Source organism: Dipodomys spectabilis, unplaced genomic scaffold, assembly GCF_019054845.1.
Source record: "Dipodomys spectabilis isolate Male_0828 unplaced genomic scaffold, ASM1905484v1 ptg000001l, whole genome shotgun sequence".
NCBI classification, from domain to species: Eukaryota; Metazoa; Chordata; class Mammalia; order Rodentia; family Heteromyidae; genus Dipodomys; species Dipodomys spectabilis.
The window spans coordinates 2,274,275-2,301,629 of NW_024870678.1; the positions used below are offsets into that span (position 1 = coordinate 2,274,275).

The 27,355-nt window shown below is 40.2% G+C and overlaps 1 protein-coding gene across 1 annotated transcript; it reads right to left on the reverse strand.

Annotated features, from left to right (window-relative positions):
• Positions 1-1,851: 1,851 nt before the first annotated feature.
• On the reverse strand, positions 1,852-27,302 carry Ostm1 (osteoclastogenesis associated transmembrane protein 1). Its single transcript, XM_042692237.1, has 6 exons — positions 26,835-27,302; positions 22,652-22,766; positions 8,767-8,864; positions 7,252-7,419; positions 4,829-4,994; positions 1,852-2,699 (listed from the first exon to the last, which is right to left on the reverse strand). The coding sequence occupies exons 1-6, from the start codon at positions 27,234-27,236 to the stop codon at positions 2,644-2,646; spliced, it is 1,005 nt and encodes a 334-aa protein (XP_042548171.1). The 5' UTR covers positions 27,237-27,302; the 3' UTR covers positions 1,852-2,643.
• Positions 27,303-27,355: the final 53 nt, after the last annotated feature.

Genomic DNA, 27,355 nt, shown 5'->3' on the forward strand with positions numbered 1-27,355 from the left:
GAGTCTATCCACAGAACTATAGAGCACTGGTCCCAACAGAGATAATGTTTACCTCCTAGGGTTCTTCACTGACTTAGAATTACACATTAGGGCTGAGGCTATAGCTCCACCACTGAACCATATACCCTTCACATACACAGTCCCCGTGTTCAACCCCCAGCACTGAAAAAGCAAAACACACACAAATATACACACACATATCTACACAAATACCTTCATACAGAAAGAGTAACAGTTGAAATTCTCAAATTATACTTAAAAATACAATCATAGCACTGCAATTTCCTTAAGTTACTTCCTTTATTGTTCAAGTGTCAAGAAAAGAAGGTCTTGTACATAAACACAATGCTGTGTGTTAGAATTCAGAGCTCAGCCAAGAACATTTCCCTATGACTTCAAAATGACATATTTATGCTATTTAGTGTAGTACTTCACACTTACTTTTGAAATCTGCTGCTGCAACTTCTAAGGAGCAGTGACCCCACCAGAAAAGTAGAAAGGGCTGTCTTTGCATGTTTAAAGTGCTCATTAGCTTTATATTGAAAAGCAATGGGTTTTATGCACAAATAATATTGAAAGGTGCTCCAAGTCACTACTTACAGACTCAAATATATCATTTTTCTAACTTGGCCCATGTAAACTGTATTTTTCCTTCAGTAATGAAGATTGCCTTCAATGGCCCTCAACTACATGCTTCAAATCAAGATAGCCTATTAGTATCAGCGACAGCACCAGCGAGAGCAGACAAACTGCCGCACATTTAAGTGGGTCACAGAAGACTGGAAAATCTCACAGCTTTGGATATGTCACATATCCAGGGATGAGCCTTCTCTTCACTCTGTATACATTGTAAACATTTTTAAATGATCAAAACACTCTATTGGCTCTAAAGAGAGCATTTTACACCATATGAAAGGACTCAAATTCTCTTGCTATTTAACCAAACTCTCATTTCCACACAGAAGAGTTTGCAAATTTTCAATGTTTAAAACAATGTTTTTGATGATGGTGGGCACTGGTGGCTCAAGCCTGTAATCTCAAGAGGTTGAGTTCTGGGAGAATCATAGTCTAGAATCAGCCCCAGCAGAAAAGTCTTCAAACTTCCATCTCCAAAATAACTAGCACAAAGCAGGACTGATAGGATGGCTCAAGTGGTAGAAGGCCAGTTGAGCAAGCATGAGGCCCTGAATTCAAACTCCAGTACTGATAAAAACAAACAAAATCTGTTACTTCCATCAATAAAGAAAGGAAGAGAAAATGAAACTTCCAACTCTTAAACCCTGAGAAATAAAATTGGGAACAATTCTGAAACAAAGCATTGTTTTAAAGGTTGATATAAATATTTAAAATATTTCTCTTCAACATAAACCACTCAGCTCTCTCACCGTGAGCCTCCTGCCAAATCGCTGTCTACTCTCTGAACCTTAAGCTCATTTTCTTCTTTCTCTATCCTCCTCAAGTTTTCAAATGGCCCAAGAAAATAATTCCATTAGAAAAAAGATCATGAGGGCTGGGAAGGTAGCGGCTCAGTGGTAGAACGCTTGCCTTGCATGCATGAGGCCCTGGGTTCGATTCCTCAGCACCACATAAGCAGAAAAAGCCGGAAGTGGTGCTGTGGCTCAAGTGGTAGAGCGCTAGTCTTGAGCTGAAGAGCTGAGGGAAATGCCTAGGTCCAGAGTTCAGGCCCCATGACCAAGGGAAAAAAAAAAAGATCATGATATAAATACAATGTGAGGCAACATTTGATTTAAGGTAATAATAAATTATAAAATGCCAAATAATTTAACTATGCAAATCCTTGATATAAAAAGAATCCTGAATATAATAAACAAGTTCAGTGACAATGTGAAATAAAGGCAAAAATATTTATAAAAGTCAAGTAAGAAACCAATTACCAAAAATCTTTTTATAAAGATAAATGTAATGTGGCTTGCCACTTTCACAAATTGCTAAGGAGGTTGACAATAAATGGTTTCAAAAATTACTTTAGAAAAGTAGAGCTGTGTAGCTCAAGTGGTAGAGCTCTAGCCTTGAGCAGAAAAGCCAAGAGCAGGAGCCCCAGCACTGGCATGCATGTGCACGCACACACACACACACACACACACACACACACACACACACACACACACACACGACTTTAGGGAAACTAGAGAGTGCATTACATATTGTTGTAATACATGATATATTTCATATATCCGTAACAGTAATACTGCAATAGGAAGTCATTTTAATCTGTGGATCTACTACTATTTGGCAAGTATATTTTCTTTTTTCAACTTCTTTGCTATAACTAAATTTGTACATGTTAGCCTTCAACAACTATAAGCTGGTATCAGAAGTCTCAAATAATGATACTATACCAACAACATAAAACGAAGTTCTTCTTAAATCTTTTGTCATTATAACAAGTATAGTTCAAAATACACAAAATTGCTACCCCAAAAAGTTTAAAATGTCTAACTCCTTATAAGGTGGGGGGAAAGGGAAACAAAAATTGAAACATTCATCCTTAGAGATAAATCTGAAGTCCTTGCACTTCCGAAGCACATGGTATGTTCGATTCCAGGCCATCTTCTTTCTGACCAACCTCAATCTTCTACCACTTATCTGTGTGATGCCAGGTTAATCTCCATTTTGTGGGTTTCAGTTTGAATTTTCTTGAATGTTTGCAAAACTGGTACTGGACTTGAGACGTTTGGCTAGATAAGAAAAAGATGTTATGTTTTAACTTAGATTTAATTTTCTTGACATTTTTCGTTATTTCTATGTAAGCTATCCCATTTTTGTATTGAATAGATTGAGAATTAGCTGGATAGATTTAATCACCTAAGATTTAAAAATCTAAGCCTATTTTTTATGAACCTTAAAAAACATAATTAGAAACTGCATATGGCTTTGTCAGGAGCAGTAGCAACTACAACAGACCTCATTCCTACCTTTTTGAACATCACAATCTTACATATGTAAATGTCGCTAAAACTAGACTACTTATAAAAGTACTGTAAAGCATCATAATAAAAGAGAGACTAGACAACTTCAGACCAATGTCTGAAAGCAGAACTGCCAGCATATCTACAGAGGAACTGAAAGATGATTGGGAAAGAAATGAAGATTAAATGCAAGAAAATATTTGAGAAATAACTGCAAGTTTTGTGGCTTTCACAGAAGATGGATGCTTGTGACTTTTATTGTAAACACAAGCAAAACGCCCATCATGTGTTATAAATGTTTTCACAATGTTACTAGATTTACAAGGTAAATGAGATTCTAAACTTTAAAGGTAAAATAGTCTCTCATCAGTGAGATTCACACAGCATTTTGCTGTTATTCTAAATAAGTGCCTTCAGGACTGAGCTATAAATTTAAGATATCGATGGATAGACAGATAGATGGATGGACAGACAGGCTGGCAACGTTAAAAAAGAACAAATAAACTATCACAGAATTTCCCCTTTATTGGCTAGCTTTTGGTTTTTTTTTTCCAGTGCTGGGGTTTGAACTCAGGGATTCATGCTCCCTCAGCCTTGAGGCACGCCTCCAGCCCACTACTCAACATTTTAAGATGACGAGATACTACAAGCTCAGATCAATCTGATCTGTAGATCAAAACAAACATTTTAAATAGGCATATTAGAGAAGAAAAGTTAAATAAAGAAGCACCAGAAAGAAGTCAAAGGGGGCTGGGCACTGGAGGCTCACGTCTGTAATCCTAGCTACTCAGGAGGGTGAGATCTGAAGATCGAGATTCAAAGCCAGCTGGGGCAGGAAAGGCCATAAGACTCTTATCTCCAATAAACTACTCAGAAAACTGGAAGTGGCGCTGTGGCTCAAGTGGCAGAGAGCAAGCCTTAGGGTGAAGAGCTGATGGACAGTGCCCAGGCCCAGAGTTCAAGCCCCACCACCACCAACAACAACAAAATAAGTCGAAGGGGAAAGAATTTTTATATATTTTTAGAGTAGGAATACTATTTGAGAGTAAAAAAAAAAAGGATTAACCTTATTTTCCTCAAAACATTATTTCTTAAAAACTGAAAGCCTAAGGTGTGAGAACAATCTGCCATTATGACAGGGAATGAAAAGCTCATGTGACCCAGAAACCCTTCTTCTCTAGCTCAATGCTCTGGCTCTCTCTAGCGGGAGAGAGGAAAGGCATGCCTCTACACAGAACTTGTGCTGCATGCCATGTAGCATCCTTGGATCTACGATTCTAACTTGTTCATCAACAAATGGCATCCTCCTGCCTACCACTCTGAGGAGGTTCTACCATTGCAGACTGCACTATTGACACCACTCTGCTCCATTGCTGCCCCATCTGGGGGCAATCTAGCTTTCTCAAATACTCACCTGAGTTTTGGTTCTCTGATTTTTGGTTATCTGCACTAAGAAAACTCCTATATCTAAGATGTAGAGAGACATTTCAAGCTAATATACTCATCATTTCTATCCACAATTTTTTTTGGGGGGTCCAGTCGTGGGGCTTGTACTCTGGGCCTGGGCGCTGTCCCTCAGCTCTTCAGCTCAAGGCTAGTGCTCTACCACTTGAGCCACAGCGCCACTTCCGGCTTTTTTCTTTTTGCTTATGTGGTGCTGAGGAATCGAACCCAGGGCCTCATGCATGCAAGGCAAGCGCTCTACCACTAAGCCAACTTCCCAGCCCTTTATATACTCATCATTTCTAAAATGTGCCTGAGGCCTTTGTTTTTGGTGTTAAGCAGAGAGAGCCTCATGCATGTTAAGCAAAAGTTATACACTGAGCTATTCCCCCAGTCCCCTAAAACTTTTAAATACAGACTGTTATCTAAACAAACAGCTGTAAAAAGAAACTTACGTAGAATGAGTTTGCGTTTCTTTTGCTCTGAGTGTAGGAAGCTACTAAGGTAGAAGACAACAGGTAGAAAGAGGATGAACACAGAAACAGCAATGACAGGCACGGTATCACTGCAAGGGACCGAGCAGTTGAAAGTTCGGCTCCAGAGTTTGCGAGTAATATTCATCTGAAACAATGACCAATAACAACGTTATTCTACTTTACATTGAACTTGTCTGAAATTTTCTTAATATTTTGTTAATATCTAAATAGGCATTCAGAATTTAGACTAAATACACTGTCCTAAAAAAAAAAATCTATTGGTGGCCCGGCACCAGTGGCTTATGCCTGTAATCCTAGCTACGAAGGAGACTGAGATCTGAGGATAGTAGTTTGAAGCCAATCCAGGCAGGAAAGTCTGTGAGACTTTTATCCCTAATTAAACACACACACACACACACACACACACACACACACACACACACACAGTCACACAAAGCTAGAAGTGGAAGCTGTGGCTCAAATGGCAGAATGTTAGCCTTGAACAAAAACACTAAAGGACAACACCCAGGCCCTCAGTTCAAATCCAGGACCACCCCCCAAAAAAAACTATTGATGGTTGAGAATAATTTCTTCTGACTTGGAAATAGACTGTCTTGTGTACAAATTGTATCTACACAGAAATGCCATATTCGAAACTCATAATATTGACCAATGTATGCTAGAATGTTAACTACTCATATCTTTCAGAGAACTATGCTAACAAGAATACATTGAGAGCCTGTTACAAGTCAAGTACTATTAAAGGAGAAGTGAATTACAAACAAACAAATGTTCTCAGGTGTAGCCATCATAAGCACTTTTTACCTTTTTGGGTTTTTTTAACCATTCTTGGGCCTTGAACTCAGGGCCTGGGCTCTGTCCCTGAGCCTCTCTGTGCTCAAGGATAGTGCTCTACCATTTGAGCCACAGTGCCACTTGCAGCTTTTTCTGCTTATATGGTACTGAGGAATCAAACCCAGGGCTTCATGCATGCTAGGCAAGCACTCTACCACTAAGCTACATTCCCAGCCCTACTTTTTGCCTTCTTAAATATTATTTGTTCACTAGTTTCCTCTGAGCTGCTACAATAACTCACACTCATTATTCTCAACTAGTAGTAAACTTGTCAATTTTCACCTCAAGTTCTCTACATTGAACCAGTTTCTGTTTTCCTCTAATGCTTTCTCAGGTATCTCATTCGTGCCAACGCCATCTAGTGGTGCCCTGTGTAAAGGCAAGCTATACAATGGGGAAGAAAAAGTTTTTTCCTTGACCATTTATGCAGGGCATCAGTGGACATACTGAATGATGAGCAAATAAAATAACCCTTGTGGACAGGCACTGGCAGCTCATGCCTGTAATCCTAGCTACTCAGAAGACTAAGATCCGAGGATCATGTTTCAAAGGCAGCCCAGGCAGCAAAGTCAATGAGACTCTTATCTCCAATTAACCACCAGAAAACTAGAAGTAGAGCTATGGCTCAAAGTGATAGAGCATTAGCCTTGAGCAGAAAAACTTAGGGACAGTGCCCAGGCCCTGAATTCAAGTCCCATGATTGACAATAACATCATCAACATCATCATCATCATCATCATCATCATCATCATCATCATCATCAAAATCATCAAAATCATCATCCTTGTACTCACGTGGCTTATATTTTAGTCAGATGAGACAGACTAAAGACAAATGGTTTAGGGTCACAATAGGTGGACATAGATTAGGAATGGCTTTTGAAAAATATTTTAGTAAAACATAGAAACTTATTTAATTAGCAACAAGTTCATAAATATAAGACGGAAACTTTTTATCTCCAATTAACGAGCAAAAAGCTGGAAGTGCAGATGTGACTCAAGTGGTAGAATACTGGCCTTGAGCAAAAAAAGCTAAAGGAAGCTGGGAAGGTGGCTCAGTGGTAGAGCGCTTGCCTTGCATGCATGAGGCTCTGGGTTTGATTCCTCAGCACCACATAAGCAAAAAAAGCCGAAAGTGGCGCTGCGGCTCAAGTGGTAGAACAGTAGCTTTGAGCTGAAGAGGGATAGCACCCAGGCACAGAGTTCAGGCCCCATGACTGACACACACACACACACACACACACACACACACACACACACACACACACACACACACACACACACACACACACACACACAAAGCTAAGGGACAGGGTCTAGGCTCTGAGTTTCAATCCCAGTAATGCCAAATTGTCAACTCACTTATAAAGCCCTTGATTGATTTTTATTTTAGTTTGACAGACCAGGATATTCTAAAGCCTAAGTATTTTAGCTATTTCTGTTGACAAGAGCATATGCATACTCCAAGCTATCTCCAAGAGATAGTACCAGTGAAGACACTTTGATGGACCCTGCAAAGCATGCATCATACCATGGCAAAGTACTTACCGCATCTTCTACATCAATGCACAAATGTGTTCCAGGTTCAGCCTTCTTCTCAAGGTCATTCATTTTTTGCATTTCATTATACAAACTACTGAGACTTTTGTACGCTGTATGACAGTTTTTGCAAACTTCAGAGTAATTTTTTGGTGGTAGTAGACTGTGTGAGCTCCCCTAAAATGAGAAGGGAAGAAGTAATACACATCACAAACATTACACACATCTTTGCAATATGAATTATTTGCCTTCTCCTTCTTGCCCAGAGGACAGTGACAATATGGTGCATAGTGTATTAAAAATGCTGGTTGTATGGCTGGGAATGTGGCTTAGTGCTTGCCTAGCATGCATGAAGCCCTGGGTTCAGTTCATCAGTACCACATAAAAACAGAAAAAAACAGAAGTGGTGCTGTGGTTCAAGTGGTAGAGTGCTAGCCTTGAGTTAAAAGAAGTTCAGGGAGAGCGCATAGGCTCTGAGTTCAAGCCCCAGGACTGGCCAAAAAAAAAAAAAAAAGCTGGTTGTACCCAGAAATAAGCCCACACAGTTATAGATACACACACACACATACTCTTATTCTTTATTATTATTATTATTTGTCGGTCATGGGACTTGTATTTGGCCTGGGCACTGTCCCTCAGCTCTTCAGCTCAAGGCTAGCACTCTATCATTTGAGCCACTGTGTCACTTTCCGCTTTTTTTGCTTATGTGGTGCTGAGGAATCAAACTCAGAGCCTCATGCATGCAAGGCAAGCACTCTACCACTGAGCCACCTTCCCAGCCCCAGCTCTCTTATTCTTGACAAAGATGCCAAAACTGAATTAGACAGGAAAATATCTTTAACAAATAGGCCTACGAACACTGGATACCCTATATGTTAATCCACATGTGGGACATTGAAACTAGATCCATTCCTTACCTTGTACAAAAACCAATTTAAAAATGGATCAAAAAAATAAAAATAAAATAAAATAAAATAAAAATGGATCAAAGAAGCTGGGAGCTGGTGGCTCACACTAGTAATCCTAGCTACTCAGGAAGCTGAGGTCTGAGGATCACAGTTTGAAGCCAGCCCAGGAAAGAAAGTCCAGAAGACTCTTATCTCCCAACTAGCCACTAAAAAACCTGGAAGTATTAAGTGTGGATCAATTGGTAGAGTTCCTGTCCTGAGCAGAAAAAGCTAAGGGATAATGCTCAGGCTCTGCGTTCAAGATCCAGTATCAGCACAAACAAAAAAAGAAAATATTTGAAGACATAAGGATAGGCCACAACTTTCTGAATTCAGCAATCCAATGATTCAGAAAATAAGAGCAAGAATTTGACTAATAAAATTATATCAAATTTAAAAGGTCTGCACAGCAAAGGAAACAATTACCAAAAGAAAAAGACAGGCAATAAGCTGAGAGAAAATCTCTCCTGGCTATTCTTCCAACAGGGAATAAATATTCTTCTGATAGGGGATTAATATCCAGAATATATAAGGAACTTGGAGCACATACATTTGTATAAGACAGTAGTTGAAATACCTGAAGATTATCTTCAAAGCAGGTCAAGGTCTTGTTAAATAGAGTGAGGAAATGTTCTGTGCTATTTGATAAATTTTCACTGTTGTTTGTTAAACAATCTGCCAAGAAAAGTAAGTTAATATATCACAAGCAATAATTACATGTTGTCACCTTCTGTTTTTGCTATGGTAATTCTTTATTCTAATAAACACATAGTACCCTGCATTAGAGAATTTTCCAAATACAGGAAGTTTACCTTTTCCAAAAGTTTTCTTTTTCTTTACCTTTTCTTCTTTCTTTTTTTGCCAATCATGGGGCTTGAACTCTGGGACTGGGTGCTGCCCCTGAGCTCTTCAGCTCAAGGCTAGTACTCATACCACTTAAAAGTTTTCTTTTAAATCATAACCATTTCCATGAAAATCTTAAAAAATAATATACAGAACCAAATAAAATTAATATTGACCTTTAATGGTGAAATGTCATAATCATGAAAAATAGCTATCAAATGCTGTTTCTCTCAGCTTGCTTCCTCAGTTGGTGGTCTTAACACTTGAGTCATGACTCCAGGCCAGCTTTTTTTTTTTTTATTCTGGAGATGGAATCTTGTGGACTTTTCTTCCCAGGATGGCCTTCAAATGGAGATCCTCTAGATCTCAGCAAGGACTTCAGGTGTGAGCCACCAGTGGCTGGCTTCATATGCTGTCTTAAAAATGCTATTTAGGCATAAAACTTTTTCGCTAAATTTTTATGCCTTTTTATTTTTGTGCCAAATTTAGTAGCTCTTTATCTCTTCCGACTTCACTAAAGTTCATTTATTGTACCAACTGACAGCCTTTTTAATTTGCTTTCTTTTCCATTTTTATTGTTATTATAAAGGTGATGTACAGAAGGGTTACAGTTACATAATTCAGGTAATGAGTACTTTTCTTTTGGACCATGTAACCCCTTTCCTCCCTGCTCCCAGTTTTTCCCTCCCACACACAAGTTATATAGTTCATTTTCAATATAGTGTCTAGTGAGTACGGATGTGCTCTTTTTTTTTCTTTTTTTTTGGTTGGTAGTGGGGCTTGAACTCTTGGCCTGGGCGCTGTCCCTCAGCTCTTCAGCTAAAGGCTAGCGCTCTACCTCTTGAGCCACAGCACCACGTCCAGTTTTCTGTGGTTTACTGGGGACTTTGCTGCCTGAGCTGGCTTTGAAACATGATCCTCAGATTATAGACGTGAGCCACTGCTGTCTGGCAAATGTGCTTTTTTTTGGGGGGGGGGGTCATTCATGGGACCTGAACTCTGGGCCTGGGTGCTGTCCCTCAGCTCTTCAGCTCAAAGCTAGTGCTCTACCACCGTGCCACTTCCGGCTTTTTTCTTTTTGCTTATGTGGTGCTGAGAAATCAAACCCAGGGCCTCATGCATGCAAGGCAAGCGCTCTACTACTGAACCAACTTCCCAGTCCCAATGTGCTCTTTCTTTAAAAAAAAAAATCAGTATAAATAAACTGTACAAAGGGGCTTCATGGTAATATTTACAACATGGATATAATGTACTTTGATCAAATTCATCCCCTTAATACCCTTTCTAGTCCCTTCCCCTCATCTCTCTTAAAATGTTTTTGGCACTAGTGGTGACTGAACTCAGGGTGTTGTCCCTGGTAGTCAAGTGCTCCACCATTGAAGCCATGCTTCCACAAGTCCCTTTCACTATTTTTTTTAGGAGGAAAGGTACTGGGCACTGAACCCAGAGTTTTGTGCATGCTAGGCAAACATTCTACTCCTAAGCTACTAGATTCATTTGTTTTTTCTATCGAGTTAAGGGTGCAGAGAGACCAGTAAGAATTTTGTCTAAAATACTGACAAAAAAGGCTTCAAGTTTGAAATTACACTGAATAGTTGAGGTTTTTTTTTTGTTTTTGTTTTGTTGGTCATGGGGCTTCAATCCAGAGCTTGGGTGATCTCTCTGAGCTCTTTTGCTCAAGGCTAGCACTCTACCACTTTAAACAGCCACAGCTCCACTTCTGATTTTCTGGTGGTTGATTGGAGATAAGAGTCTCAAGTACTTTCATGCCCTGGGCTGGCTTTGATCCATGATCCTCAGATTTCATCCTCCTGAGTAGCTAGGATTACAAGTGTGAGCTACCAGCACCCTGCCAGAATAGTTGTATCTATTTCTAAACATGTTACATAAATTGTATTTCTCTGCAACTTGCTTAGCATTAGCTCAGGCTCATTCATTCCTTTTGAGTTCGATGTCAGAATATAATACCACTTATGTGTCCAATTCCCATCTGGTGAGGCTGCTCGTTGTTCCTTTGTCTTGCTCTCCCTGTGTGACAGCCTGCTATCAACCGTCTGGCTTCATGTCCCAGAACTGGAGCCAGCCATTTGCATCTCACTCTCTCAAACCCTACTCTCAGAAGTGGCACTGTGGCTGAAGTGGAAGAGTGTTCACCTTGAGCTGAAGAGCTGAAGGACAGCGCCCAAGCCCAGAGTTCAAGCCCCATGACCAACAAAAACAAAAACAAACAAAAAAAAAAAATCAACCCCCTCCTCTTTTCCTACAAGATACCCACAAACATCCTGCATTCTCGATTCCCAGTCTGCTTAAAGAACACTATTGAAGAAAAATCTAAAATCACCATACAGGACCCAATTCAAATTCATATCTCCTGGTTTCTGAGCCATAAAACAATACTTATAGATGCATATGAATTGTCTCACAGGGGTTGCTCCAAACATTTGCATTCTCCTATCTCTGGTCAGCCCTACTCCTGGCTCCCTTAATTTTAACACATAGTTTTATAGTGCACCCACCTTACTCAGAAAGCTAGGGAGAGGAGAGAGCAACACAATATTGAAAGAATGGAGGAAGAAGGTGGTGATGCAAAGAGCTTAGTTGTCTAAGAGAGGCTGAATAATAACCCTAGGACATGTCTAAAGCTAGCTGTGTGCTGTGAGAAATGACATCATTACAGTGAAAGCATTTGCTATGCACTTATGTTCCGAGCACTGTTTACACTTTAAACACATTATTAACTCACTTAATTCACATAATAATTTTATGAGGCAAAAGCTACCATTTCTCCATTTTAGACAGAGAGAGCAACAGTAACTTTTTCCTTGCAAAATATGCAATTAAAATCAATCATTTCTTTAAAGGTAATTTAACAAAATAAACACCAAGAAAAAAAGTACTTCAAAGTGGTGAGACAAAGTAAAGGAGAAGGGTTAGATGAGTGAACAGAAGAACTGGGAAAGAATGCAGTAAAAAAACAAAGAACAAAACAAAACAAACCCCCACCTTAACATATATTCTACCAAATTTAAGAAAAGGAAGGGGTGGGATCGGAAGGATGGATGAGAACGTTGAAAGGGTAACATTGATCAACATTCATTGTATACATTGAATGGCAACTCCTTTGTATAACTGCAGATAATGAAAAAAATATATTTATATATATACATATATATGTTGTTGTTGGTGGTGGTGGTCATGGAGCCTGAACTCTGGGCCTGAGCACTGTCCGTCAGCTCTTCAGCTCAAGGCTAGCATTCTACCACTTGAGCCACAGTGCCACTTCCAGCTTTTTCTGCTGATGTGGTGCTGAGGAAATCAAACCTGGGGCCTCATGTATGCAAGGCAAGCGCTCTACCACTGAACCATCTTCCCAGCCCTGAAAATATTTTTTTTTCTTTTTATTGTTATTTATTCTAAATCTTGAAGATTATTTTATGAAATATAAGCAACTACAGAAACAAAGAAAAAAAGCAAAAGAAAAATGAAATAACCTTACATAGTACATTAAAAACAGTAACAAAGAAAAATCTCTTGTTTCCATATCTTGGAGTTTATTTCACTTAGCATCACTTTTTTTTTTTTTTTACCCCCCACCATCCCTTCCCTCCCTCCCTTCCCCGAGGTTCTTTTTTTTTTTTTTTTTGATTGTGGTTAAGTGATTACATAATTTCCCAAATTTCACAGTAACTTAGCATCGTCTTATATGGTCATATTTACATAGCTGTTGAGCTATTGTGATCCGAATCTATGACTATGCTAGACATATACTAATTACAAATGAGGGAACCCATAGATTTTTTTTCCCAAATCTTTCCATTTCCTTACAAATGGTCCAGCCCTGAAAAAAAAAATTTATATTTTTTTATTGTAAAAATACTGTACAGAGGGGTTACAGTTACATGAGTAAGGTAATATAGTACATTTCCAATTGAGGAGCATTGCTACCTCCTCCTTTGCTTTTCCCCTACAATTGCTTCTCTCTCCACTTCCTCAACCTTCCCCCACACACACCCTGCAAGTTATAAAGTTTGTTTCCAACATAGTGTCTTGTATATCTCATTGTTACAATGGGTCAACCTGTATCCTTGTTTCAACATTTTGTTATTTCCCCTACCCTCCTCAAATTAGAAAAATGTATATACAAGATGAAGGGCACCAGAATCAAATACAGTGAAATCAAGAGTTATACCATGGGGGAAGAACATACAAAAGAAACAAAAAAAAAATCACATAGTACATTATATGTTAAAAACAATAGCAAGAAAGAAAAACCCGCTTGTGTCCCTAGCTAAAAATATTTTTTAAAAATAAAAAGGTAATGTAAGCCAGGCTTATCCCTGTAATCCTAGCTACTTAGGAGGCTAAAATCTGAGGATTTTGGTTCAAAGCCAGCCCTGGCAGGAAAGTGTGTGTGTGTGTTTGTGTGTGTGTGTGTGTGTGTGTGTGTGTCATGGACTTGAACTCAGGGTCTGTCTGGGCATTTTCCTTGAGCTTTTTCACTCAAGGCTAGTGCATTACCACTTTAAGCCACAGAGCCACTTTTGGTTTCTGCTGGTTTTCTGGAGATAAGAGTCCCATGGACTTTCCTGCTCAAGCTGGGAGTAGCCAAGAGCCTCAGACCTCAGCCTCCTAAGTATGACACTTATCTCTAATAAACTACTCAAAAAAAAGACCCAGAAGTGGAGGTCTGGCTCAAGTGGTAAAGCACTAGCCTTGATCAAAAGACTTTCAGGGACAGCATCCAGGCCCTGAGTTCAAACTATAGGACTGGCACAATAAACAAACAAAAAACATTCATTTAAGTCTGGTGCCTGTGGCTCATGCCTTGTAATCCTAGTGACTCAGGAGGCTAAGATCCAGAAGACTGTGGGTTTGTTTGTTTTTAGCCTCCTGATTAGCTAGCATTACAGGCATGAGCCACTGGCTCAGAAAACTGTGTTTTGAAGCAAGGCTGGGCAGAAAATAATCATCAACTTGCAAGGCTGTAGGTCTGGATCAAGTAGTAGCAAGCTTACAAATGCAAGGTCTTGAGAAAGTTTACCCTAGTACTAGCAAATATATATACATATATATATATATATATATATATATATATATATGGTAATTTATTAAGAAATTCTCTTGAAGAACAAAGATCTCTTCCACTTTACTCACAGTCAGTTGCTTTTCACATAAAGTAATTCGAAAATGAAACTAAAACTAATGTATCCTGGGCATCTGGTTAAGTACCACATTACTGCAGTATCACCAATTTTTTTTTTCTAACAATTGTTAGGCAGTGGAATTAGAAGACACAAAGGAGTTCATTTATAAATGAAGTTGAATATGTCTTCATTATCCAAAGAACCCTGACTTTGCAATTCAAAATAAAGAAACCCTAGTGCATCCTTCTTTTATCCTTTTCCAGGAATTGAGAGTATAAAGTTATAAATAGTAAGAAGCTATGTATTTTAGAAAGCGGTAAGTTAAAGAATATTAGCAATAATAAAGCTTCCTATAAGCACCAAGTGAAGTAGTCATTATAAATTTTCCTCATCTCAGATAATCAATGGGACCTCATCAAGGACAAATTAGCCCAGCGTCTGTCACAGGGAGGGCTAGAGCCCTCAGCTCGAGAGGCATTCTTAAAGGTTCAAAAATTCAAGTGAAGACCTTATCAGAAACCTACTAAAATAACTCTAACAGGAATTGTACATCTTTAAATAGTGTTTTGCACCTATTGCCAGTTTGTGTAAAGATCTCTGCTGTTTTCAAATCTAGTACAGAACAAACTATGGAAACTTCATAAATAAGTTTGTTTTTTGTGGGTTTTTTTTCACCAGTCCTAGGGCTTGAACTCAGGGACTTGGCACTGCCCCTGAGCTCTTTTGGTTCAAGGTTAGCACTGTACCGCTTGAGCCACAGTGACACTTCCAGCTTTTTCTGTGTATATGGTACTGAGGAATTGAACCCAGGATTTCATGCATGTTAGGCAAGCATTCCACCACTAAGGCACATTCCCAACCCCCATATTTAAGTTTAATAAGAAAATTAAAGGGCTGGGGCATTGCTCAAGTGGAGAACACTTGAGCAATAAGCAGGAGGCCCTGAATTCCAAATTCAGTGCCACCAACCAAAAAAACAAAAACAAAGGAGTTTTCAAAGTCCTATGCATCTACATAGTTTTCATAATGAAATCCCCTCATATTAATGTATGCTAATTCAAAAATTCAAATAGTAAGATTGAAATTTGAATAATGAGAAATAGAAAGGAAAGAGTATGCATGTGTGACTGTCATCAATTTAAAGGGAAAAGTCTATTTTCACATAGTGTGTGTGTGTGTGTGTGTGTGTGTGTGTGTGTGTGTGTGTGTGTGTGTGTGTGTGTGTGTGTGCGCGCGCGCGCAGTACTAGGGCTTGAACTCAGGGCCTCTTCCTCTCACTTAGCTTTTTTACTTACCGTTGGTATTCTACCACTTGAACCATACCTCTACTTGCAGCTTTTTGCAGGTTAGTTAGAAGTGAGAGTCTCTTTCGTCTGTTCAGGCTAGCTTTGAACTTTAATCTTCAGATCTCAGCCTCCTTAGGAACCAGGATTATAGGGTAAGCCAACTGACCCCAGTTAGTCTCACATATTTATTTGTAGTGGAGTCTAAATTTACCCAGTTTCCAAACAGCAGATTGGGGCATGAGCATAACGAGGATAACACATTCTGACTATTGACCCAATAAAAATAAATTCTGCTAGGCTGGGCACTGGTGGCAAACATCTGTCACCCTAGCAACTCAGGAGGCTGAGATATGAGGATAGTGGTTCAAAGCCAGCCCAGGCAGGAAAGTCCATGAGACTCTTATCTCCAATAAACCACCAGAAAACTGGCATTGGTGCTGTGGTTCAAGTGGTAGAGCACTAACCTTGAGCTGAGAACTCAGGGACAGCACCCAAGCCCAGAGTTCAAGCCCCACAATGGACATAAATAAATAAATACTGCTTATATATCTTTATATTGTAGTTTCTTCTTAAGATTTAGTAATGTGATGGTGTTCTTCCTGGGCTATCTACTGAAAATCTATTTACTTTGCTGCTCCGATACAATTCCATGTATTTCCTGTTTGTTTGTTTTTTTAAATAATATTTGTCTTGATGTGCATGTGTGTGTGTGCGTGTGTGTGTGTGTGTGTGTGTGCCAGTCCTGAACTCGGGACCTTGGCCCTGTCCCTTAGCTTCTTTAGCTCAAGGTTAGTGTTCTACCACTTGAACCACAGCTCCACTTCCAATTTCATGTATTTCTAACAATATTTTAACATTATTTTCACTGCAGGTATATGCTACTTGGCTACATTACATTACAAATAATTTTTGTGGCCTCATTTCATGCCCTACCTTATTGGATAAAAACTCAAGCCTAACAGCTTCCATGCAATCCATTCTTATTCAAACTGCCCACCTTGGCCCATGAGGTATACTTTTGCTTTAAATCACTCTTTAAAAATAAATAAATAGGGGCTGGGAAGGTGGCTCAGTGGTAGAGCGCTTGCCTTGCATGCCTGAGGCCCTGGGTTTAATTCCTCAGCACCACATAAGAAAAAAGCCGGAAGTGGCACTGTGGCTCAAGTGGTAGAGCGCTAGCCTTGAGCTGAAGAGCTGAGGGACAACGCCCAGGCCCAGAGTTCAGGCCCTACAACCGGACCAAAATAAATAAATACATAAATAAATAAAAATAAATAGATAGATAGATAAATCACTCTTTACCATTTTCTTATTCTTTGTGGGTTTTTTTCTTGTTGTTGTTGTTGCACCCAGGACAGGGTCCCCATTTTACATTCTGCACCGAAGAACCAAAGACATCTACAGCCTCTCAACTACTGGTAACAAAATGAGCTAGGATTGGAATTTATAATCAAAACATATGTAGAGTATGTAGATTTGGAAAATTCCCAAAAAAGAGTAGGCTTAGAAGAGAAAACCAAGGATGTGGCCAAGTGGCCTTTTGACTTGGAGATTAATATAGATAGAAGGAGCCCAATTTTCACCAAGAAGACAATGAGAAGACAATCCAGATAGCATGTTCAAGACTGGCTTTCCATCACAGGCACACAGAGCCAGATTCTCAAGGGCATAAGAACTTAATGAGATCTTAATGAGATCTATGACTTCGCAAGACATTAGTCCTATGCCATCCTGTGTAGAGCACATGGGCAGCAAAGATGGTGCTGAGAGAGAGTAGAGTGGGCAGAGCCCAATTTGCCTTACATTCAGTGTTAACCAGCCCATGGAAGCTTAGGTGCATGATAGGGTGTGACTTTGACAGTGATTGGTTCCTCTTCCTCCTCTGCCATGCCACCCGCTCTTTTTTTACTTTAAAAAGGGCTGTTCTGTGTTAATAAACGAGTTTTCTTCCTGCTTGACTTGACTCCCCGCTGTGTCTGATTGTCTCCTGGGCTGACCTTTCCTCAGACCCCGTCTGTCTTTCATGGGATGGACGAAGACCCAACAATCCTGGCCATGGTTCAAGTAGGCCAAGTACAGCTCAGATCAAAACTCCATAAAGTTCAAGCTATAAACCTTGGCAGTGTCCATGTGGTGCTTACTGCAGGCATAGATTTATGACTCTTTAGCTCTTTTTCTATGTGAAGATACAGCACTGTCCCTCTTTTACCCTTTCTGCACATTCCACCAGATGAGAACAGAACAGGTAGTACCATTTTTAAAGAATAAGATTTCACCAAACACTGAACCTACCAGCTCTATGATCTTGGACTTCTCAGCTTCCAAAACTGTGAGAAATAAATCACCCGGTCTGTGGTCTTCCTGTCTTCCTGTCTTCCTGTCTTCCTGTCTTCCTTCCTTCCTTCCTTCCTTCCTTCCTTCCTTCCCTTTCCTTTTTCTCTTTTTCTTTTCTTTTTTTTTTGCCACTCCTGGGGCTTGAAGTCAGAGCCTGGGCACTGTCCTTGAACTCCTTTTGTTCAAGGCTAGCACTCTACCACTTGAGCCACAGCTGCACTTCTGGCTTTTTCTGTTTATGTGGTACTGAGGAATTGAATCCAGGGCTTCATACATGCCAGGCAAGCACTCTACCACTAAACCATATTTCCAGCTCACTGTGGTGTTTTGTTATAGCAATGTAAACAGATTTTACCAGGCTGAAGGTATGGCTCAAGCTAGACAAGATAGTTCATCTAGACCTGCCCTAGCTTCCATATCTAGCAGGATGGGGAGGAGTTTTTACCTGAATATTTATAGCATTTATTAACAAAATAGCATTTATTGCATTTACTAACAAAAGGAAGGAGAAAGGTACAGACATTGTATATAAAAAAGATACAAGGAACAGACATTTTATATCAAATGGATCACATACTACCTCAAGCCTTAGTGAACAAGGTTTTAAGAAATTAGTGGGCCAGGTACCAGTGGCTCATGTCTGCAATCAGGAGACTGAGATCTAACAATTACAGTTCAAAGCCTGCTTGGGCAATTAATCATAGAAAAAGCTGGAAGTGGCACTGTAGCCCAAGTGGTAGAGTGCTACTAGCCTTGAGTTAGGGGCAATGCCCAATCCCAGAGTTCAAGCCCCAGACCCAATAAATAAATAGATAAATAAATAAAAAAAACAACTGGTGGTTATTTATACACAGTAAGACCAAAGGAGAATAGTTTTAGGAGAGGAACACAAAGGCACAATGCCTATGTACATCTGATCATATACAATAATACTTATTGACATGAACTCCAAGAAATGAAAACAAGAGTTTTTCCTTTGCTGTTTTTTGTTTTCTTGTTTGTTTATCTGTCTTTGGGAGGGTAAGGGGGGGCACAGAAATGGAGGCTCAAAAGGTGAACAAATACAGCAGTGGTACTCACTAGATACTAGGTTGAAAATGAACTATACGCAACTTGTGGGTGGGGATATAAGGGAAGGGGTAATGTTGTCCGAAAAGAAATATACTCATTATCTGTATTATGTAACTGTAACCCCTTTCTACATCACCTTTATAATAATCATTAAAAATTAAATTAAAAATTAATAAATTAGTGGATATTGTTCTCGGTCATTTTCTTCCAGCTTTCCTTTTAGGTGCTACACTGTATGGAATCAATGTTTACTACCAAGATTCCTATTTTTGGCATCATTTATAAGCTGTGCTATATGTAAATGTAATAATTTGATCACTGGACAAAGGTACCTGAGTTACTGGTTAGTGTTTTAACAATTTCATATACAGACTACTCTTTGAGGCCCTCTCCACATGGAGAGTTTGTCATGTTTTTTTGTTTTTTTTTTTGTCGGTTGTGGGTCTTGTACTGTGGGCCTGAGGGCATTATCCCTCAGCTCTTTAGCTCAAGGCCAGCATTCTGCCAATTGAGCCACAGTTCCACTTCCGGTATTCTGGTGGTTTACTGGAGATGAGAGTCTCACAAACTTTCCTGTCCAGGCTGGCTTTGAACCACAACCCTTAGATCTCAGCCTCCTGAGTAGCTAAGATTATAGGTATGAGCCACCAGCGCCCGGCTGTCACTTTCTTTTATGACTTGTCTTTCACTTTCAAATAACCTTTCCTTTATTCAAAAAAATTTTTTTCATATACATAGAAAAAAAGTATCAGCCGTTTTTTTCTGTTTAACAAAGACAGGTAATAAAGAAATTAGGTTTTTATTATTTACATTCTGATTTTTGTGTGAATATAAAATTATAGCATCCTAGGCAGACTTCTGACCACTCAGAATTAGTTTAAAATTTTAGCACGACAAGATTATCTTCTTCCAGTTTATTAAAAACTTAAGATAAGCAAATACACTTTATATTCTTTTACTTTTCTTTCTTTTGTTTTGTTTTGCAGCAATGGTGACTAAGCTCACCTTACCTCACGTGATGGGCAAGCCCCCTACCACTGAGCTACATCCTATTCCCTTTTACACAGTTTTAAGGGGTCAGTGATATTAAAAAAAAATGATGCCTCAGTAAGTAGGGAATTTGTTTTGCTAGTTTAATTTTTTAATGTCTATTATAATATATACAGAGGGGTTACCGTTACATAAGTCAGGTAAATAGTACATTTCTTTTGTTTTGTTTTGTTTTGTCGGCCGTGGGGCTTGAACTTTGGGCTTGGGCGCTGTCCCTCAGCTCTTCAGCTTAAGGCGAGTACTCTACCGCTTGAGCCACAGCCACCACTTCTGGTTTTCTAGTGGTTTATTGGAGATAAGAGTCTCACGGACTTTCCTGCCCAGGCTGGCTTTGAACCGTGATCCTCAGATCTCAGCCTCCTGAGTAGCTAGGATTAGAGGCATAAGCCACCGCCCCCAGCTAGTAGTACATTTCTTTTGGACAATGTTACTCCTTCCTTCACTGTCAGTTTTTCCCTTCCATCCCCTCCGACAAGTTATATCATTCCTTTTCAACATAGTGTCTAGTGAGTACCATTGTTACATTTGTTCACTGGGAGTTGGTTTTAAATGCAAAGGTAAAAGGAAGCATTTTACATCATTAAAGTAAGAAAGTATTCTCTACTGAGTCACATCTGTAGCCCTTTCCCCTCTCCCCCTTTTATTTTTGCCAGTCCTGGAGCTTAAACTCAGGGCCTGGGCACTGTCCCTGAGACTCTCTGCGCTCAAGGCTAGCACTCAACTCAACCATAAGCCACAGCACCATTTCTAGCTTTTTCTGTTCATGTGGTACTGAGGAATCAAACCTAAGATTTCATGCATGTTAAGCAAGCACTCTACTATTAAACCACATTTCCAGCACACCCCCTGTCCCCGATTTCTTTTTTTTTTTGGGGGGGGGGGAGGTCCGATTGTGGGGCCTGAACTCTGCCCCTGGGCGCTGTCCCTCAGTTCTTCAGCTCAAGGCTAGCGCTCTACCACTTGAGCCACAGTGCTACTTCTGGCTTTTTTTTTTTTTTTGCTTTTTGCTTATGTGGTGCTGAGGAATCGAACCCAGGGCCTCATGCATGCAAGGCAAGCACTCTACCACTGAGCTACCTTCCCAGCCCTTATTTATGTTTCTTGCCATATTGGGATGGACGGAACATGCCACTAGGCACAGATTCTTCCAATGAGATGGAGAGGGGGGCGGTGTCTCATGAACTTTTGCCAGGGATGGTCTAAAACCACACTCCTCCTAGTTGCAGCATCCTGAGTAACTAATATTACAGGTATGAATCACCATTCTTGGATAATCTTTTATGTATTTAATATAAGATTAGGTTTTCTAAAATACAAAGTATGGGCTGGAAAAGTGGCTCAGTGGTAGAACGCTTGCCTGAAATCCTAGCTACTGAGTAGGCTGAGAGCTGGAGATCAAGGTTCCAAGCCAGCCTAAGAAAGAAAAGTCCGTAAGACTCTATCTCTAATCAATCAGAAAAATCTGGACTGGAGGCATGGCTCAAGTGGTAACGCAACAACTGTTAGCAAGCAAGCTGAGCAAGTGTAAGGCTCTAAATTCAAGCCCTGGTACCATCAGGGGGAATAAAAGAGGCTGTGGTACAGCATGTGTTTAGTATTCTTGAAGATTTCAACTCCCCAAGGGAAAAAAATTTGGCATAAATTCATAAGAAAACATTGTCTACTCAGATGTTTTTTTGTTGTTGTTGTTTTGTTTTGTTTGGTTTGGTCCGGTCGTGGGACCTGAACTCTGAGCCTGGGCACTGTCCCTCAGCTCTTTAGCTCAAGGCTAGCACTCTACCACTTGAGCCATAGCGCCACTTCTGGCTTTTTTCTTTTTGCTTATGTGGTGCTGAAAAATCGAATCCAGGGCCTCATGCATGCAAGGCAAGCGCTCTACCACTGAGCCACCTTCCCAGCCCCTGTCTATTCAGATGAACAGTCACAAAGCTTTCTGAACTGAGTTCTAGACTCTAAAGTTCATTTACACTCATATCTTCATTCTTTCTCACAGGACTTTTGTGAAGCTCAAATGAGACAAGATTTATGAAACAAATTGGGAAATTTTATTTAATTCAATGTTGATTTGTTATTCCTTTTCTCATGCTCCCAGTCTCTCACTATATTGCCAGAAGCTATATTGCTTAAATGAGAACACTTACGTTATTTGTAAATTTTTTAACTTAGCCAGGCACTGGTGGCTCATGCCTGTAATCCTAGCTACTCAGGAAGCTGAGATATGAGAATCGAGGTTCAAAGCCAGCCAGACAGGAAAGTCCATTAGACTCTTATCTCTAATAAACCACTAGAAAACCGGAAGTAGTGCTGTGACTCAAGTGGTAGAGTGCTCACCTTGAACTGAAGAGCTGAGGACCAGGACCAGGGTTCAAGCCCCACAACTGACAAAAAGAAAATTAATTTTAAAGCAACTGGATAATAGAGGTTCTGATATTAGCAACAATTTCCTAAGGAAATGAGAGTTCTAAGTGGTAAAGGTCATTGTCTCAAACCAGATAGCTACTATGAAACAGTCAGAATCAAACCCATGGCTGACTAAAGCTCATATTAACTGCTATACATTTTGGACTTTCAGTATTTATTGAATTATTTACACTAATACATCATGCTAATGACCATCCATTCAAGCTTAGTAATGAGTATTGTCTAGCTTCAGAGAATCTAAAATTCAATAAAATAAAATCTTAACTATACTACTGAGACACAAATATAAAATAGAAATGAAAGAATTACTTACTTGCACAATTTGCTTCCTGCCATGTGGTATTAAAAAACTCGGAGAGAATCACAACTATTTGCATTCTATCTGCCATTAAGAGGCTTTTGGCACAACTCTGACTCTCTGAGGTATTCTGCAACAAAAATAAAAGTACAATCTGAATATTCTTAGACTTTTCAACAGCTTGAGATAAATACCTTATAAAGATAATTAAACTATTTATTAGAAACTTTTTAAGTATGGCCAGTTAATGGTGGTATTAATAATAACCATGATGATAAAACAATTAGGAGGTAACATTTATGAATGTGGAATTCAGTGGCAAGAAAAGAAAATCTTTGCATTTTGACTTTTTGTTCTATAGGAAGATCTCAGCTACTTAAGTCTAAGCTATTATCTCTTCTCTTTTTTACATGGGAGAATATTCTGGAACTTTGATCAAAACATAACAGTAGGTAGCTGTGGGTAACAGAAGTGTAGCAATTTTTATTTTCACTTTTGCTTCTCTCATACTGCCCAATTTTTTTATTTTTTGTCAGTCGTGTGGCTTGAACTCTGGGTCTGGATGCTGTCCACCAGCCCTTCAGCTCAAGGCAATGAGCCACAGTGCCACTTCTGGTTTTTCTGGTGGTTTATTGGAGATAAGAGTATAATGGACTTTCCTTCCCAGGTTGGCTTTGAACTGTGACCCTCAGATCTCAGCTTCCTGATTTAGCTAGGATTACAGGCATGAGCCACCAGCACCCAGCTGTCTAAATTTTTCTATAGTGAACATGTAATATATATATATATATATATGTACATATATATATATATATATATATATATATATATATATACTAATCCTTGGATAAATAATCTCAAATTAATTGGTTTCATCTTTTGGGCAATTTGCAGTTTTATAATCCACAAGTAAATCAAATCACATATCCATTTAGTTCTTAGTTTGTGCTCAGAAAAACGTGTTTTCTACAGATCATTTTAATTATGAAAGAAATTGAGGCTATGTAAGTAAGAAACCCAAATGTCTAAATTACTTCATCCTTATCTATTTCCTTTTTCTTGTCCCCAAGCAAAGAACTAAGTCCCACTGAGCATTCTTTCAAAGCTATTTAACCCTACTACTTGTCAGGCATTAAACAAATCCTGGAGTTTCAAGGATAAGAAAACACCACTAATGCTAAAGCAAGAACCTCCGTAGACATGAGATGAGGGATTATATGGTGTGGAAACTAAAAAAAAGACAAACTGCTAACTGCGGGGAAAGAAGCCACCAGCTATGTGAGATGAGAACCAGAAGTCAGACTTACTGGAAGAACTCTTGCTTTAAAATATCATTGACACTCATTTTGGGAAGCAATCCTCCTTGTGGCTCATTAAAAGATTGATCTAGCCAGGTATGATGATACATGTAATTCAAACCATTTGGAAAGTAAAAATAGGAGTATTTTGGCAAAGGGCAATCTAGACCTTATACCTGAAAAATAAACGAACAGCCAAAGGACTGGTACATGGCTTAAGGAGTACTTGCTGAACAAGTACAAGGCCTTGAGTTCAATCTCTGGATCTACAAAATAAAAAATAAATAAATAGAATCTTAAAAAATGCTTGCTTCCTTTTTTTTGGGGGGGGGGGGTCAGTTCTGGAGGTTGAACTCTGGGCCTGGGTTCTGTTCTTAGCTCTTCAGCTCAAGGCAAACACTGTACCACTTGAGCCACAGTGCCACTTCCGGTTTTCAGGTGGCTAATTGGAGATAAGAGTCTAAGGAACTTTCCTGCCTGGGCTGGCTTTGAACTGTGGTCCTCAGATCTCAGTCTCCTGAGTAGCTAGGATTACCAGCGTGCCCACTGGCACCTGGTTTGCTTGGTTTTAAACAGTGAATTAAAGAAAAAAATTTTTGAGGTACTGGTACTTTAGAGCCTCGGTAGACAGGCACTCTACCACCTGAGCCATGTTAGCCAGTATTTTTTGTTTCAGTTACTTTTCAAAATAGGATCTCACCAGTGCCTGAGCTAAGCTGGATCTCAATCTTATTAATGGTTCCTGTAGAGCTAGGATGACAAGCACACACCATCACAACCAGTTTTTTGGGTTTTTTATGGGTTGAGATGGAGCCTCTCCAACTGTTGGACCACCCTGGCCTGAGTCACAAATCTTCCTGATCTCAGCCTCCTGAGTAGTTAGGGTCATAGGCATGAGCCACTGCAGACAGGAAACAAACATTTTTAAAGTTCCTTTTGGGGAATTGGTTTTAGAGCAATATCCGTAGTAACAGAAAAAAAAAAAATCTTCATTAGTTCTGTGTGTGTGTGTGTGTGTGTGTGTGTCTAGGGAGCAAAGCCAGAACTTCATTAGGCAGTGCTCTGTCACTGAGCTCATCCCTAGCCTTTTATTAATTCTTATATAGTGTTGACTTAAGGAATCAGACAAGCTTGAGTCACTAGCTGATGACCTAGCCTCTCTAGGGCTGTACTATAACTAAGATAAATGAAAGAACATAGTAATCACTTGGTGCAATGCTTGACACAGAGCAACTGATAAATGGCAATTTGACCTAGCTACCCTACTGCCACCTGAAGTGCTGCTGTTGATGTAATCACCTAAACGTGGTCTGTTACTTAAGTTGCATCTTCATAAGTAGATGACTGGCTATTAAAAAAATTAATACAATAGAGTCAAATGAGTGCTTAATATGTGGAACAGTTCAGTTGGGGAAAATACTAGTGTCACTGGAAGAAACTTGGAACGATTCATGAAGAAAGCAGGAATTGAGTAAGCCCTATATTGAAAAAAATAAAGACTCAAGCTTTATATCTTGATTTGTAACAACAAAACTTGTTATTTAGAATACAAAAAAAACTAAAAACAACTTATCTAATCAAAACTAAAAATTAAATATGATGCCATATTATACCTTGATGAAGTAGACATTTTACATTTCATACAACTTAAATCTATTTAAGCTGCTTTGAAAACTAGCTCCTTACAGAGTGCTTGGCTACAAAATTTATTTAGTGCAAAGAAATCCAATTTCAGGCTGACTTAAGACAATATGCAACTATGTACAAGTTTGTATTTGGTCAAATCAAATATGATACAAGACATAACTTCAACCACATTTTCATGAGACAATCTGCTGTGCTCTCACTACAAAAGGAAATTTTCTAGTCCCCAATTCCATTGTTATTCTTCTCCCACCCACCCCACCCCCCATGGGGCTTGAACTCAGAGCCTGGGTGCTGTCCCTGCGTTTATTTTTGCTCAAGGCTAACACTGTAACTTTGAGCCACAGCTCCACCTCTGGTTTTCTGGTAGTTAACTGTAGATAAGAGTCTTATGGACTTTCCTGCCTGGTCTGGCTTTGAACCATGATCCTCAGACTTCAGCCTACTGAATAGCTAGGATTACAGACCAATGCCTGGCTTCCAATATCATTCTTATTTTTCCTTTAACACAAGTCCTGTGACTCTTACTAGCCAGGCACTGTAATCCTTTCCTAGTCCTAGGCCTCTACAGTACTTAGGGGCAGGAACTGTGTCTTCCTTTTTTTTTTTTTTTAGTTAAATCCTTCACAGCACCTATTACATGATCAGAAAAGTTCCCAGGGGACTAAGAATGACCCAATCTTACTGTTTCCTAGCTATTAATTGCTAGCTTTCTATTACCTCCCTTTATCCTCAACTTTGCAAATGAGAAAAAAAAGGCAAGAGAATATAATTTGGCCCAGAGTACACTAGCTCCAGATTGTCATGATCACTAATCAGGAAAAGGAATTTCCATCGTTTTTAATCTTTTTAATGCGCACACACACATACACACACACCATTTATAGAGTAGAAAACTAAGGCTTTTTAAAAAGTCACTAATTCAAGGTCACATCATTAGAAATTAGTTGATCTGAGCGTTTCTGAAAAGTACAAGTTAAGATGGGAAGAAGCTGGGGTGGGGGGGGGAGGTGGGGGGAGCGTGGGAAAAGGTCAGGAAGGCAGGCCCGCCAAGGAAACCAGTCTATCCATCTGCAAGCATGTTTCCACAAGATACCCCACATCGCATCCATGGAGGGAAAGGAAAAGTCCTACCCTCAAGCCCCTGGTGTCATCTGCATTTTCTAATGCCCAAGTTCCGGACACAGCCCAACCCCTTTCCATCATCGCCTCCCCGCGTCCCCAGCGCCCTCGACCCCGGATGCGTCCGTACCCACCCCCACGGCTCGGCTGATGTTGTCCATCTTGCTGGCGACCTGTTGGAAGAGCGGGTAGCAGGTCTGGCAGAGGCGCACGGGCCGGGCGCTGCGCACCACGCACCGGGTCAGCTCCGCGCTGCTGTGGGCGAAGTCGAGCAGCAGCTCCCGGCACTCGGGACGCAGGTCCGGCAGATCGGGCGGCAGCGACAGTGGCCCCGGCCCTCGGTCCTGCAGCAGGGACAGGGTCATGTCCTCCGCCTCCAGCAACTGCTGCTCCGACAGCACATCGGGAAAGACCCTATGCGGACTGCTGCCGAAAGGGAGCGCGCCCCGGGCCACCCTCGACCACAGCAGCGGCACCAGCGGCAGCCACCACGGCAGCGACGGCCTTCGCCGCGCCTCGGTCGGGTTGGGATCCATCACCCGGTTCGCAAGACGCAGGTCGCAAACCACCGCTTCCCCGCCCCCAGCCGGTGACAGACAGCCGCCGCTTCCTGCTTCCGCGGGCGCACGCCGGGCGCTGGGTCACGCGGCGCGGA